The following is a 15,461-nucleotide window of genomic DNA, read 5'->3' as shown; positions in this document are numbered from 1 at the left end:
GGCGTCCGCACTCTTGCTGCTGCGCGCGTGAAGCCCGGCAAAGGACTTGCAAACCTCTCGATGTCGTGCACCGATAAAGTGTGGCGGTGGTGTGTGCTGGGTGTGCAGGGTCGTCGCCGAGCTTCTCTTTTCCCTGTACCGATGCGACTGGCTTCGATACACATTCTGCATACCTCGTTTTCGGACTTGGGGGGCTTGCAGACAGCGGTGAACAATGCGGCGGCCACGTTTCAGTGGCGAAATCGCAGGTGGTGGTCTCACGGAGAGAGAGAGGTGGCGTTGCCGCAGGAACCGAAGTTTTCCTTCTTTAGCGGCGCCGAGTTTGCCGCTACACGTCCGATGACAGCCGCGAAGTCGCACGATGTCGGTGTCTCCAATGACAGCGGCTACTCGCGTAGTCGATGGCTGTGCGTCAGTTCTTTGGTGGGTGATCGAAAGCGTAGTCGTGACGAGGAGGCGGAGGCGTCAGCTTTCGGCAGTGTTACGTGCAGCTGGCCGTATCCCCTTACTGCAGGCGACCATAGCTGCTCTCTCGTCCTTAACACGAAGGCTGGGCTCCCCCAGGGAATGACAGGGCGCGCGCTAGTGCGACGCTGCAGCACATTGTCGGAGATACCATGGCAGCAGTGTCCCCTCTCCCGTCCATGGATGAACCATCGTGTACAGCTGCTACTGGGGCTCGGCAAAGAAACTGCTCTGGTCTGCCCCTCCATGGCGACGAATGCGGCTTCGGCATCGTATGCACCGGCTTCGATTTACGAACGTAGCTTTCCCACGATCACGGATGACACCGATCTTTCCATGAGCCAGCGGGTGCATCGGTACCACCTGCAGCGCTCGGGCACTGACGGGGACTCCATACGACTTCTCTGGGCATCATCACTGATCAATTTTGATCATCTACTCGAAGCTGCTGAGGGCTGCAAAGGTACGCCATGACCGGCACCTGTGTTTGGACGCGTCGCATGTATGTGAGAGGTGTTTGGCGCATGCTGCAACTCGTGAGAAGCGATGGTGGATTTGACGGGGATCAAACAAACGACATCGTCAGAGAGCAGCGGTACCTCTCCGCCTGACCGGCGCCACTTTGCAGCTCTTTCAAGGCAAGCACAAAACAGTTAACTTGTGCAGGTCATGAAGAGCGTTTAGGAGTGATACGTGTCTCGTTCCTCTTCCTGGTCGCTTCTCCTCCTATGGCCGCTGCCTTGTGCGTTATGTACCCCCTTCCTCCCCCCTACCGCTGTCGGTACAGGGGTTCATGCGTTGTTCCCGACCTGCTGCGCGACATCGGTAAGCCATTCGACGCTCGATGAGGGCTCAACTTCATGCAATAGCCGTGCACAAAGGGGTTCGATTGCGCACATCTCACTCGCGCAGCGTGTGTTTCCTCCGTCGTGTGTACAGTGCTACCCCCTTCTGCTTCTTTAGAGCGTCAGGCGATGTGCTCCCTGTGCGCAGTCACACGCTTCTGCACATACTCTCTCTGCTCGACACACCCACTCCTGTTAAGGACGTAAAGCTTCCGGAGAGGGGCGGAGTGCTCCTGCTGCCACCGACTCATGCCTCCGCACCACCTGCCGCGGCACATGCGGGCAAGGCCTACCGACACGCCCCTCGTGGCATGGACGGAAACGGGAGACGGCAGTGGGCCACGCGGACAACAACGTTGTCTGAAAAGGGGCCGCAGGGGATCCACCCATGCGAGCGCTCTGCGCAGGCGTTGCCAGCCGCCACTGGCAAGACATATCGCATCCGAGCGCGTCCTCTGGAGTTCAGAGGAGCGAGGTGGGTGGTGGAACGAGGCGCAGGGAAGTCCCCACCGCTCAGTCCCACGCTGGATGTGTGCGAAGCGCGCGGCATCTCCTACATCCGACCGGGCGGGCTGACGAGGCACCGATGCCGGACGCATGACGAGAGCACGCCGAATGGCACCCTCGGAGTCCTCCCGACTCCGACGTGAAGAGTCACCACCCCGATGTCGCGGGATGCCGCGGCTTGAAGGGGCTCAAGGCGAAGGATGGCATGCAGACGGGGTGCTAGGCCTGAGAAGGCCCTGACCTGCAGCTGGCCGGCTTCCTCCTCGAGCCCATCCGGCGTGCAGCCCACCCAGGTTCCTCTGGCGCCGACCGAGCGGCACGCACGTGAAGAGGAGGGACGTGAACGGACCGGGAGAGTCGGCTAGACGCATGGCCCGGTTCGACGGCAGACGGCTCGACCTTGACGACCGTGATTTAGCGGCAGTGCGGCAGAGGCAGGTGTGAGCTGCGATTGCACGTGTATGCTGGTGTGCGTGTTGGGTGGTGGAGTGGCGCGCTGAGAAAAAGGGCGTATTTCTCCTTCCCTACGTTGATGTCTTCCCTCGCTCAACGAGCGTTGTTGTGCGCACCACTATGCGGGATTAAAAGCCCCCAACATCAGACGATGTAATGTTTGACTGTCTGTGTCTGCATGGTTGCAGAGTAGGTGGAATCGGCTGTGCGGTTATTACACCATCTCTTTTTCTCTCAGGGAGGGGTGAGGCGTGTGTCTGTCGCTGTTGGAAAGAAGCGACAGGTTTCCTCGTCTGTACTCTCCACCGTAGTTCCTGTCGGTGCATTGCTTCTTCTGCCCTCATTGCCCTTTTTGTTCTTCTGATCTTCACGCAGGGGCCGGTGTAGCGGAATCTGCAAGGCGCCTCTTTAGGAAATGTTGGACTCCTCTTCCCCGTGTCTGTTTTGAACGCTGCAACAACAATGAAAGCAGATAAGCAGCAGCAGCGTCAGTTTCAAGAGCGACGCGAAGGGGGAGAGATGAAAAACGATGTTATCAAGTCCCGACATGCTCGTACATCATTCCATCTCTTGGCTGAGCTTTTGTGTCCGTATAGCATCTCTGATGATGGTGGTGTGGCCTGTGAGATGCGTGAAGCAAAAGAGACATCTTCTTCTCAAGAAGCTCCGTTTCCCGGCACCTACTTTCGCTCCAAACGTTTCTGGAGTTGATTTAGCGCCGCGCCAAACGTCCACGAGGACTAAAGTCGTGGTGGCGTTGCCCCTCTCTTGCTCCTCTTTCCCTCCTCCTGTTATTCCACCGCTCCTCCTGCTTCTCTGACTCCCTTCCTCCACGCTTTGTTTGTTTCCCACCCCTTCTGCGCCTCGATCGCCTTTATTCACCTACACACTTACACAACTAAATGTTGTTGGATACCAACACGAATGTGCGCTTTCCTGCGTGCGTGTGTGTTTGCGCCCTTTGGTGAACGGCTGTGTGTCTGCGGCGATGCGAACGCGGTGCCCCACCTCCCTGTAAACAACACCGCCACTGGAATTCACCTGGTCCCTGCATCCACTCATTTCGCCGCTTCTTCTTTTTGTTGTTGTGTGGGGTATGTCGTGCCCCAAAATGACACCCGGCGTGCATCAACTCTTCTTGATTGGCGCTCCGTTGCCGTTCGTGCATCAATGCGCTCCCACACGCTCAGACTGTACATGCAGCGCACGAAGGGCACATTTTTACTGGCATCCTTTGCTCCCTCCCTCCTCACCAACTGGCGCACTTTGGCGTACTGCACATCGCTTCTTCTCTTCCGTGTACGTACAGGAATGGCATCGGGACTCCAGCTGTGCACAACCGCAACGTGTATGCGCACTTGCTGCTCCTCACCATCGAACTCTTGAGCGGCGCCAGTTGAGGGAGACAAACGTGCACATAAAGAAGATAAACGGTGGGTCGTGTGTCTGTCGCAAGTCGCGGCCATCGTAGCACTCGCCCCCCCCCTGAAGCGAGTACCCAATCAAGCGGTTCACCGCGTACAGAGAGGCCAACGCCGACGAGACAACTTTTCTTTTCTTCTTTCGGTGTTTTTCCTTTTCTTTGCTCCGTTGCTGTAAAATCTATTCTGCACTCTCTACGCCTCGCCGAGGCTGCGCAGCACCGGCAGGAGACGGCTGTTATCCCGGAGGATAACATCACAGGCAGCCTTCTTCACGCCACTTGGCGCTTTGAGAGGCTCTCTTGTTTGACTCTTGGTTTAGGTTTGACTGCTCCGCCAACGTGAGGGAATGGTGTGCTGCTGCGAACGTAGTTGGAGCGATATAGTGGTGGTCGCGGCGCTGGTGTGCACCACCATGTACTCCGCCCATAGCTTTTACACATATTTGTTCCCAAATACCCTCGAGGCCCTCGCTACCGCTTTTCTACAGCCGTTCACCGATGTGAGTGCCGATGGATTACTAGGCAAGAGCGGAGCCAAAAATTCTACGTCAGGAATGAACAAGCGCTGGTCACGTGTGTCATCGATGAGCACGACAACGCCGTGTGATGTGAAGTTGTGGGGCTGGCTGCTCTTCCTCACATCTGTGTTTCTGTTGCTGATGGATATATGGGCGTACAGTATGGCTGTCATTGTTCCACCTGGTCGAGTGCCGGCTGTGTTTCGCCAACGTGCAACCAAGAGCGCGTCACTCGCGCTGTGCACGTTCTACGAGCCGCTGGCTAGCTCTGATGCGTCGGTGGCACTCTACCCACACGGCAGGACTGGCGTCAGTACCCAGAAGCACGGGCGACTGCGGACATTTGGGGACCATGCGGCCATAGAGGAGGGGAGTAGTCAGTCGGCTCACTCACCAACGGACGCCGCCGCACCGCTGACTCAGGCTCCACGCGAGCAGTTTTTCTTTAATCCCAAGGCAAATAGCTACACAAGCGTCCAGAACAACTATCTGAATTTCTGTCCGATATGCGCCACCTACAAGCCGCCCCGCGCCCATCACTGCAGCCGCTGTAACTGCTGTGTTCTCAAATACGATCATCACTGCCCGTGGCTAGGCCAGTGCGTTGGCTTCTTCAACTACAAAAACTACCTACTCACGCTTCTTTACACGTGGCTGCTCACGGCGTGGGCACTGGCGCTGCTGTCGATTGCGATCGTCGTCTACGTGCTCGACGCAAAAGAAAACCTTTTCGGGCTTTCACCACTGTCGTACGCTGCTGCAGGGGCATCAACGGCGGCACCACTACCGCGCACGGGCCTCGGTGTCGGTTCCAACATCGTCGAGGAGCTCGATGTCGGCCCCCCATTTTTTGGCGTCATGGTGTGCATTGCGCAGTGCATGTTGTTCTTTGCCATGACCACGTACCTACTGAAGCGGCACTTTACGTATGTGCGACACAACATTACCACCATTGACATGGTGATCTACGAGAATGAGCGACGTCTCTTCTCTCACGGAGCATCAGGGGACTCTGACGCCGAAGCAAACGCGACGATGTCGAGAAGCGATGTAAACCCAGCCGCCTACGGTGCGCGAACATTCCAGTCGTACATACGTCGGAACATTTATGATCTCGGCATACAGCGCAATCTCCTGCAGGTCTTCGGTGATGCTCAGCTGAGCAACCCTGGCGAGGACATCAATGGTAACCCGCTGCCACGCCGGTGCTACACGGACTGGATGGAGAGCGACATTCCACGGCACCAGCACTTTGTGGTGCGCTGGTTCTTCCGTTTTTTACCGACGGCTGCGTACCCGCCGCAGCGCACGTGGGCGCCGATTGACATGTCCACTCACTCAGCTAGCAGCTCCATCCACATAGCAGCGCGAAGTCACGCCCGCTACGGCACAGTACCGGGACAGGCGGAAGGCGCTGACGCAGCCACGCCCGGCAGAGAGAAAGGAGGCTCGTTACTCACTGAACTGGGGGTAGAGGAGGAGCAACTGCTCGGGCTTCGTTTCCCCACACGATCATCCATGGGCTTACGCTTTGATGAAGAGCTGTGAGGTTCCGGGCTGCTGCTGTTTGCGCGAGCAAAGTTTTTGATTAAATCTTTCCGTCTGGACTCTTGGCTCCGTCTCATTATTAGGCCGCCATGCGCGTTGTTGTGTGGTTTCTACAAGAGGTCTGTATGTATGTGCGTGTGGTGTGTACGTACATCGTACTGAGTGGTGCGCAGGGATGTGACGGTGTCCTCGAGCTTCCCTGGCATCCCATTACACTCGACGTTGTGTGCCACCCATCTCACTCGCTTCGACGTCGAGGCGTCGACGTATCGAGACAGAGCGGATGGGGGTGGAGGGAAAAGAGGAACACCAAAGGAACGACCGCAGCAGTCGGTAGCGGTGCTGCTGTCTGTCTGCCTGCCTTTTTTTTTCCCACTCTGCGTGTATCTCGCGCTTGCCGTCTTGTTCCTTTCCTCTTTCTCTCACGCTCTTCTTCGTTTAGCTGCATTTACTCACTCCGTTGCTCCGCCTCTGCGATTCTGTTGCTCGCCAGTGTGCACTTCTCCCCTTGAGATATGCATCTCACCCCATCCCTCTCTATTCCATAACAGATCCCCCCCTTTTTTTGCCTTTCTCGCTCCTCTCTATTTCTACCCTTCTCTTTCCGCCGCCACTCATCGAGCGAACACATACAAAAACAAACGATGTGTAATGGATGACTCGCTCGCTGGCATGGCTCTGTTCTTATTCTTCTTTTCTCTCGTGTGTATGCCTGTACGTTTCTCTCTCTCTCTCTCTCTGTGCGTGCGTGTGTGGGGTGTGTGGAGACATGGCTTTGTTTGCCTGACCCGTGGGGCCCATCGGCCTTTCTCTCTCGACTCGTGTGTGTGTGTGTGTGTCTGTTGGTATGCGCTCCTGTGCGGATAGGTGGGGGTGGTGGTGTGACGGAGTGTATCACAGCGTTGTGCCGACAAAGATTTGTGTGACAAACTCGCATATACACCAAGCCAAAGGGGACGGCCGCTTTCTGCAGAAGAGAGGCGCCCGAAGTCGTTTTCAGATCGGCCTTGTGCGAAAGCTCTTGGTATACCGGTGATGTCGCCTTGGCGCACAGCATTGTGTGCCGAGTACGGTTCCAGCTGCCCCGAGGTGCGCTTTGTGTCTCCCTCGCTGCCTTTTTTTTTTGGTGCTTTATTGTTGTGCTGGGGATAGGCGGAATCGCCCGGCCTTCAGCCGTCGCATAGCTGCTGTGGTGCGCGCGCTGTTGTCATCCGTCTATTTCTCAATGTTGCCCATGGGCCAGTCGATGACGACCTCTTCGCTAACATCTTTCCTCGACCCCTGCCCCCGGTACAACGCGCCATTTTCTTTTCTGTGTTGTCCGCACCCACACACACACATACACACACATGCATGCCATGGCAGCATGCGCAAGGCGTGCCAGTTGGCGCGTGTACGATATCTTTCCCTCGGCGTGCATCCACCCCAAGTCTCTCACCTCGAGCATCTTTGCGCACCCACAGAGCATTAGACCGCTTTGTTCTCACTCTTGCGGGGGCACGCCTCGTTCTAATCGGTGAGCGCGATGCGTCGCTGCGGGATGCGCTGCGTTTGCGCGTCGCCGTTCTCATTAACGCGTCGCCTGCTGAGCGATGAGGACCGCTACAAGCAGTTCTCCGATATTTTGTGCAAGGCACGGGCGTCAAGCCTTTCTGCAGGGCAGGGAGACGCTCCGGAGTTTTTTGACGGCCGTTTCCAGCCGGGAAGCGGATTTTTAGACTCACACAGCATATCGCAGATGCAGAATACGCTGCGCGCGAATTTGACACCAGAGATGCGCGATAACATGGCGTCGATGCTTCAGTCGGCGCTTCAAGGTGATGGCGGCATGCCGGGCGGCTCCATCGGCATGATGGCATTTGGCATGGGTGAAAATGAAAAAGGGAAGAAGGTGGCTCGTGCTGCAAAGCTGTCTTACGACCTCAAGACAGGCAAAGTGAACAAGGATTTTGTGGAGGAGCAACTTGAACCAGATGACATCAGTCTGCCAAAGGAAACGGTGGAGGACTACAATACCGAAGGTGCGTTGGAGGTTGAGTTTGTCGAGGATCAGAAGAGGGTTGATGCCTGCGCTGGAAAAGTCGAGACCATCTCCGCAGCTGAGATTGAAGTCGAACCGAAGGAAACCACGTCATAGCGTGGAGTCCGAAGAAGCGGTCCTCCTTTCTTTCCTGAAGTGGACACTGAAGAGCGCGTAGGCAAGCCCAGGCTGTGGTTTCGCAGTAGTTTACTCTGAGGGAGTCCTTCACTGGAGACCGTGTGGGCTTTCGCCTTCCTCCGCGGCCTCCATCTCTTCCATTTCGGACGTCTTTTTTTTTTTGCTGCCCTTTTGTTGTTTCTCTCAGTCTGTGGTGGGCCTGCTTGCCCCTCCCCCCTCCCCTTCAGTGCGCCTGGCAGCCTCGCCAACAATGGACGCCTTACGTGGTGCGAGCGGCGGTGCTGATCATGCCATTTATTTTCATAGCCTGTGCGATGGCTGACCCTCTGCTCACCCATTGGTGCATTTTTCACTGTTGTTGTTGTCTGCTTGCTGCGTTTCTTTTTTCCGCTTGCTGGTAGCGTGTCCCTGCTGCGACCGCTGCTGCACTGCAGGTGAAGGGCTGTACGGGTGGGTGCGCGGACGCGAACCCTGAAAAGGCGATTCGGTGGCGGTTATGCAGGCGAGAAAGCAAGGAAAATTGAGGTTGGTGTGTTCAGATCCGCTACTTGGAGAACAGCGTTCCTCCACAAAATGACACCGAGGGAAGTGCGTGCTGTCACTGCCCCCCCCCCCCCCCCCCTTCCCTGTGCGCGCTGAGGCACAACGGTGCTGTGGACTACTTGTTTTTCTTGCGTTGTTTTCTGTGGGGCATATATGACACGAGGAATGCGGCCCTCCCCTTTGTTTTTCCATGAACGCATGCCTTCCTTCGCGAGTGCACATTTGATCTGCGGCTCTGTCAAGTGAAGCAACAGGATTGCACCCACTTGTATGTGAAGGTGACTGCGCTGTTTCAACTCCCCCTCTCTCTTCATTCGAATGATGATCATGACCTTCTCCTTTCGCTTCTCATCGTTCTTCTTCCCTTCCTTCCCATCCGTGTGCTCACTGTCTCTACTGCTCGTGCTGTCTTACGACTTCCCCCCCCCCCCCCCCACACACACACGTGTGCGCACATCACTTGCTTATGACAGATTCCATACACTGCGACTGCACAGGAACTCCCTGTGTCGTGGCAAAGCTGTGTGGGTTTGTGTGAAGAGCTGCTTGCCCATCCTTGCCAGTATCCCAATGAGGTGTTGCGGGGTGTGAGAACACTGGCCTAAGAAGATACAGAGATAAACGTATCCTAACACGTCCTCATCCATTCCTGGATCCCTTGCGGACGCATTTTTGCATTTCGTGCGTGTTTCTGCGAACCCTCCCATCTCATCAAGTTGTTTGGAGAGCGGAACCGTCTCTCTTGTTTTTCCTGTGTGCGTGCGGTGTACGTGTGTGCTCGTTTCTCCCTTTCCATCTCAATCCCTCATACTCCCCACCCCCCACATTCTACTGTACGGAAGGCCACACTTCCGGTGTACATATAGCCGATCCGTTGTTGTTGTCACCACTTTAATTCTCTCTTCTCAATCGCCTCGCTTCTCTGTTTCGCTCACTTGATCTTGTTTCCCTTTTCCCTTCTCCAACTTCGCTTCTCGTGTTCTTCTCTCGTTCTCTTTCTGCGGAACTAGCCGATAATGTCCTCCACAGGCCTCATCGTGAGGCAGCTCATCGCCTGGTTTGCTGGTGTGCTGCCAATTTGCTTTTACTTGGCGCTGGCAGTGGTTTGTGGGCTTCACCGGCGGTGGATTTCGTTCACTTTCTCCGTCGCCTTGATGCTCGCGTTGCTTGTGTCGGTCGTACTGAACTGCGTCGCCATCATCTCCACCATTTTGCTGACGCGGTCTCGCGTGAATTTTGCGCAACGCGTGAAGGAGATTCCAGGCGAGACGCTGTGGGACTCCCTGTACCTGGAGGGTTCCGCTTCGGTGTGTGCAAATCCGCAGATCGATCTTTTCGATGTCGATGGGAACGAGACCCGCATGATCAACCGGCAGTCTGACGAGGCTGTCTTGTCGAGCATTCGCGAGTCGACCACTGTCAGCCTCAACACTGTTAAAAGCCAATCATTTTCGCCGAGCGTTCTGGGGAGTAGTCGCGCTTCAGTCAACCCTTTGTGCCCGCCGTTGCATCCTGCCGCTGCTGTGCGTGTTGTGCCTCAGGAATCCGTGCAGCCTCGTCGCGAGGCCTCCGTGACGCAGCTGGAGGAGACGTTCATGCTGTCGCCGCCCTCCGCATTGGAACATCGTTTTATGAAGGACAGGACTTCAGCCGCTTTCACGTCCCCGCCACTGGGGCCAAGTACCCCGCAGTCGTACCCAGAGGAACGCCCCAGTGCTGACAGAAGCCTCAGCGGGTCTTTCGAGCATTCAGTGTGCGGGCGGAAGGATAATGCACAGCAGTTCGCGGCTCAGTTGTACGAGCCTTTACGCGCTCCTACCGGCGTCCGGCGCATGCCTGAGGCCTCTGCGATCCCTTCTATCCACGATACCAACTCTTCTAAGTTTTTCTGCACGGCATTCATGATGCCGTTCGTCTCGCTGTACATGACAATTATTCTCACCATCCTCACACTCGTCGGCTCTTTAATGTTCGAGTATGACACTCATTGCCTCTTCCTAGCCTCTCCTGCACTCGGCGTGCCGTGGCTATGGGTAAACCTCCTGCCTGTGAGGAATGCTTTTCAGAATACCTCGGAGAACGCACAGAACTTTCACGGTCGTCTGGTGTGCGCCCTCACTCACTGGCTGTTCATGATTGCCATTTCCATTGTCTCACTTGGCGTGTTCGTCGCAGCCTTCATGCTTGAAATTGTGTATTGGCCTCCGTACCGCATTGACGGCGAGGCAACGCCACGTTCGATTTGTGTGCTGAGCTACATCGCCCCGGTTCTCGTTATGGCCATTATGGGGATCGTTTTCAGCAACCTTGAGTCGATGCACAGCACCAGCGGAGAGTGTGCTGAAAGTGGCCCGCTGGTGGCAGAAGCGGTGCCTGTGACGACGGATTACCGCGGTTGTCCACCAGCGCAGGAAACGACGCGAGTTCTCACACCCGGGCTCCTACCAGGCGACTGCGGCGGTGAGGCGTTGCCCTTTGCAGGCCTAGGCAACCTCACTGGCACCTCTCTCACTGACAGCGCGGGTGTCGTGTCGGTGGCAGTGGTGTGCGCAAGTGCGCAGTCCACTGTAGTGACCCCCAACTTGGCTCCAATGTCGAATGGCGAGCCTGTTTCGACTCTGTCTTCGATTCTGCGGTCCGCGACGGGGGGTAGCGCTTTCATTCCCCTTATCAACAAGACATCGATCACGATGCTGCCACGGAGCAAAGGTTTCCGGCATGGTATCCAGTTGTCCAGCAACGGAAGCTCTGATCTCCAGAAAGGTTCTCACCCAGCGACCACCATGACGTCCGTCCCGCAGCTGAAGACGGTGACGATGCTGTACGTTGCCTACCGCGACATCTGCGATGGTGGCGACAGTACCATGGCAAGCACTTTCAAAGCATCCCACCAGAAGGGCAGCGTGGCTGCCAGTCGCAACCAGCTGCAAGCTGTGTCGGTCAACTTCGAGGTCATGATGGAGGCTCTCGAAGACGCCAGGGAGCAGGGCAGTGCTGACGCGAACGCCTACGTGCTTACAGCATATGAGGATGCGATTTGCCTGGTCTGGGGGCTCATTCCTTTTCGTAGCGATCCGGTGCTCTTGGCGATTGAAAAGGCGATTCAAATTATGGAGGCCTTCAAGAGTCGCCCGAAGCCACCACCAAGTTTCAGCTGCGAGCAGCGGGAACTGGTCGCGGCTGTGGTATCCGCTCCATATTCGCTTGTGGGCCTCATCGGCTCCGGCGCATTCCGCAGTATCCACTTCTTCAATCCGCGACAGCATGTGCTGGGAGCGCAGATGCTACGTCGTGGCACCGCCATGTACTGCCGTCTTCCCTCCGTACAGGCTTCTCTCGATGAACCAGAGAACCCATTTCATTGCATCTTGCTGGATGGGCGGTCGTGGAGCAGTACGGCAAGTCATGTCCTGGCACGACCGTGTGGCATCTGCCGGAGCTACGGACTTGGCGCAGACGCGAAGCAGCCGAATCAGCGCAGCTCTCCTCTTAACGTAACCACGAATCCGACAAGGCAGGAGTTTCTCATTACGTACAACTTTATGGAGATGGTGCAAGCCAAGGAGGAGGAGTGGCATCTCGTGGTGCAGCGGCAAGAGCACCTCGGCGCGAAATTTAACTACCTCTCCGAGGCGGTTCAGAGGCTCCACCAGGGTGACCAGAGCGGCGCGTGCAAGGTACTCCGAGACGCAATGCAGAGTGCGGCCTCCAACAGTGACGCCGACAACATCACCCTCGCCAAGATGTTGCTCGAAGATTTGGAGTGCGCAGAGGACGGAGGGCCGCACGATATGTAAAAAAATAAAAGATAAGGGGGAAAAAGCTAAAATTAGCACAGTCCTACACGCGTGTCGTGTTATATGGCACCCCTCTTTCCCTCTGCCGTTCGTGTGTGCGCCCATGCAGCTCTCTGCTCCTTTCGGTCACGACTTCTGCTTGTGTGCTGGTGTAACGGTGCAATTCTTTGCAGTTGACTATTTAACTTCTTTTTTCCTCGCAGTGTTGATGTAGGTTGAGGACTGTGTGCCTCGGATGAGGGCTGGCTGCCATGCGCACTGCCGTCACTCGCCTAAATAAAGAAGACACGAACACAACAAAGACCAAACACGCTTCCCAAGAAACGGGCGTAATGAGACGCATTCAAATTCACACGCAACCACTGCAGAGCACCAGCAAGCGGACAATGCCCTTTTCACCCCGTCGCTCTGTTTTCTCATCCCCCTCCCCCCCCACACCAGCCAACTACTTGACACCTCCCGCACCTCGATTTCGGTGTCATTCCTTCTTTCTCTGTTCATCTGTTTCCCACAACACGAGTGTTGTGCAACCACACCCACACACACCCACACCAAACCAGGAGCGACCGCAATGCCTTATAATCATTACACACTCACAGGGACAGCGACAACAGGCTGCGCAGCTTTACTTGCAGCTATCGCGCTGAGCGGGAGGTAGTGGAGCTGAGGCTTTCGCAACTGTGATGATAAGTTGGCCAGCTTAGGCACCGGAAAATAAGTGCGACTGTTGCCACAGACTCCCTCTCCCTTGTTATGGCGCTCAGAATGAACTCTACAACGGTGGGCGATGGCATGACGCGACACATACGAGAGGAAATGCAGGCGTTACCCGCTCGTGCCGTCCGCTTTTCATTTTAGTGTGTCTTTGGGGCTTGTGAATTGCACCAGCACGGCGAAGTAAACAAGCCTACAAAAAACAGCGATGTCAGAGGTGCAGTCACGAACTGCCTGGATTACACAGTGGGCCGCCTGACTTAGACGTCAGGCCGACATACTCTACTACCCGCATGGCAGACACCACTCCTTATACCCTCCAACAGGACGCTGCTTGCTTGAATCGGGGCGTGCAGCCCACCCAGGTTCCTCTGGCGCCGACCGAGCGGCACACACGTGAAGAGGAGGGACGTGAACGGACCGGGAGAGTCGGCTAGACGCATGGCCCGGTTCGACGGCAGACGGCTCGACCTTGACGACCGTGATTTAGCGGCAGTGCGGCAGAGGCAGGTGTGAGCTGCGATTGCACGTGTATGCTGGTGTGCGTGTTGGGTGGTGGAGTGGCGCGCCGAGAAATATACCTCAGACCTCCTTGCGTGTGCTGTCAGATGTATTTGCCTAAACTTTTTGTCTTTGCGCCTTTCACGCTGTGGTTTCCCTATCACTGTTGTGTGGCATCAGTGGGTTCACTTGCGCCTGCCGAGTTTTTTCTCTTATCGTTTTCCCCGTCCCCCCCTCTCATCCTCAACGTTTTTTTTTTTGGCTTCCGGTGTCCGTACGCCAGTCAGTGTTTTCGCCTCTGTCTCTGCGGTTTACGTTCTCGGGTGTACCGGCGTCGCCTTATTTGCAGCGGACGCACCTCCTGTTTCCCTGCATCCTCCCTGGTATTGATTTCGTTCTCACAGGGTAGTGGTTAGCGAGAGGGGGTGTCAACGTTTGATCATTGCATACGTCTATGCCTGTTTTGTTCGAGGGAGGGAGACGCAGTCGGTGGACGAGGCAGAAGAGGCGTGGCCTGGAAGACAACGGATGTGCACCGGGGCAAGGATGGTTGGGGGGCCTACACCTTCCTGCAGCCTTCTCGCTCTTCGTTGGCGGATATTTTTTGCTTGCTCGTAACTCTTGCCTTGCGTGGTCTGCGTGTTGAAAGTTCAGGGAAGCAGACATTGCCGTGTGTCCGCCTCACATTCTGGTCTTTGTATGTACTTCGTGGACTGCCTTGGTCGCGTGGTAGAGGTTACCTTTGCAGATTGATTTGTTGAGGTGCGTGCGCAGGTTACTCCCGCTGCTTCAGTGCGCCTACGCTGTTGTGCACCTGTGCGTGTGCAGGAGCGATCTGCTGTACTTCCGCGTCTCTGCCTTCTCGTATTATTACTGCCCACAAGCCCGGGCTTAGGGGTTTCTCCGCGTTTTCCTTTTGGATGTGCGTTCGACGCCCTAGTCGGCTTCTGCACTCTCTTCTCCTTTTCCCTTTCACCTTTGCACTGCGACGTTGAAGGCAGAGCGCGCGCGCGGTGAACGACTTTAGGGTGCGCTAAGAGTGGAGGAGGGCAGAGTGTAGGGGAGGGAGGAGGCGACACACAAGTGAGTACGTGTGAACCGCTGGTTTTCCTGGGCGCCATCCGCGCTGTGCTCCGTCTGTCCCGCTTGAGACGATGTGCGCGGGTCTCACGTCCCGCCCGTCTTCTCTCTTCATTTGTTGCGGCGATTCCGTGACGAAAGGAGGCCGACGAATGAACTTCGTGGGGCGTGTGAAGCTAGCCGGCATCTCCCCCACCTCCCCACCTCCCACGCTCTCCTTCCTCCCGGCTGTCGAGGAATCCTCGATCGTTTTCTTTTCTTCTTGTGTCTTCTATCACGATGTTGGGTTTCACTCTGAGCGTGCTCTGTTGTTCACCTCCTTGATTCCCTACGGAAAAGTTGCTTCTCTCACCCTTAGCCGAGCCGTCTTCACGTTTAACGGACCATTTTTTATTCTTTTGATTTTGTCTATCGTTTTGTTCATTTGCAAGTTCTTTGTGAGATTGCGAAAATGTGCCTGCGCACCCCCGTGTGTATCGCGTTCCTGCGTCTGTCTCGAAGGGGTCACATATGTGCACGTGCTCAGCTCGTGTGTCAGCCCCTCTTTGCCACTTCACCCTCTCCCCAAAGAAAAGACTCCATCGGCAAAGGCAGCAGCAAGCAACACAACATACGACGCAGACCTACACGTGGAGAGGATCTGTGGACCACTGTCCCGCCTCTCCGGCCACAACGTTGAGCTTCTGCGCGCTCGCTTTTCTAGTGACTCTGCCTTCGGCGTGTCTTTTTGTACTCTGGACGGGATGCGGATCTCGTCCGTCGCTCCGTCTCTCCACGCTGCCCTATGCGTGTGCGGTCTGCTTGTCTGCCTTCTCTCACCCTTATATCGTGTTTCTCTCTAGCTCTTCGCTTCCCTTTGCGCTGATGATGATCACGCGCGGTGGCGTTATTTTCTTCCCCTCGGGGTAG

The 15,461-nt window shown here is 56.1% G+C and overlaps 4 protein-coding genes across 4 annotated transcripts; all 4 read left to right on the top strand.

The window, feature by feature from the left end:
* Nucleotides 1-60: 60 nt before the first annotated feature.
* On the top strand, nucleotides 61-939 carry LBRM_33_0250 (adenosine deaminase-like protein; the record flags this gene model as incomplete). Its single annotated transcript, XM_001567745.1, has 1 exon — nucleotides 61-939. One exon carries the CDS (start codon nucleotides 61-63, stop codon nucleotides 937-939), a length of 879 nt encoding a protein of 292 aa, XP_001567795.1.
* A 4,130-nt stretch (nucleotides 940-5,069) lies between these two features.
* Nucleotides 5,070-5,759, top strand: LBRM_33_0240 (conserved hypothetical protein; the record flags this gene model as incomplete). The annotated part of the gene is made up of 1 exon (XM_001567744.2): nucleotides 5,070-5,759. One exon carries the CDS (start codon nucleotides 5,070-5,072, stop codon nucleotides 5,757-5,759), a length of 690 nt encoding a protein of 229 aa, XP_001567794.1.
* A 1,738-nt stretch (nucleotides 5,760-7,497) lies between these two features.
* Nucleotides 7,498-7,896, top strand: LBRM_33_0230 (conserved hypothetical protein; the record flags this gene model as incomplete). The annotated part of the gene is made up of 1 exon (XM_001567743.1): nucleotides 7,498-7,896. The coding sequence occupies one exon, from the start codon at nucleotides 7,498-7,500 to the stop codon at nucleotides 7,894-7,896; it is 399 nt and encodes a 132-aa protein (XP_001567793.1).
* Nucleotides 7,897-9,476: 1,580 nt separating this feature from the next.
* LBRM_33_0220 (hypothetical protein, unknown function) lies at nucleotides 9,477-12,257 on the top strand (the record flags this gene model as incomplete). Its single annotated transcript, XM_001567742.1, has 1 exon — nucleotides 9,477-12,257. The coding sequence occupies one exon, from the start codon at nucleotides 9,477-9,479 to the stop codon at nucleotides 12,255-12,257; it is 2,781 nt and encodes a 926-aa protein (XP_001567792.1).
* Between the last annotated feature and the right edge of the window lie 3,204 nt (nucleotides 12,258-15,461).

The sequence above is a fragment of the Leishmania braziliensis genome, chromosome 33, assembly GCF_000002845.2.
Source record: "Leishmania braziliensis MHOM/BR/75/M2904 complete genome, chromosome 33".
Lineage (NCBI taxonomy): Eukaryota > Euglenozoa > Kinetoplastea > Trypanosomatida > Trypanosomatidae > Leishmania > Leishmania braziliensis.
The sequence above is the reverse complement of the archived record's forward strand: the minus strand, read 5'-3'. Positions and strand labels throughout refer to the sequence as shown.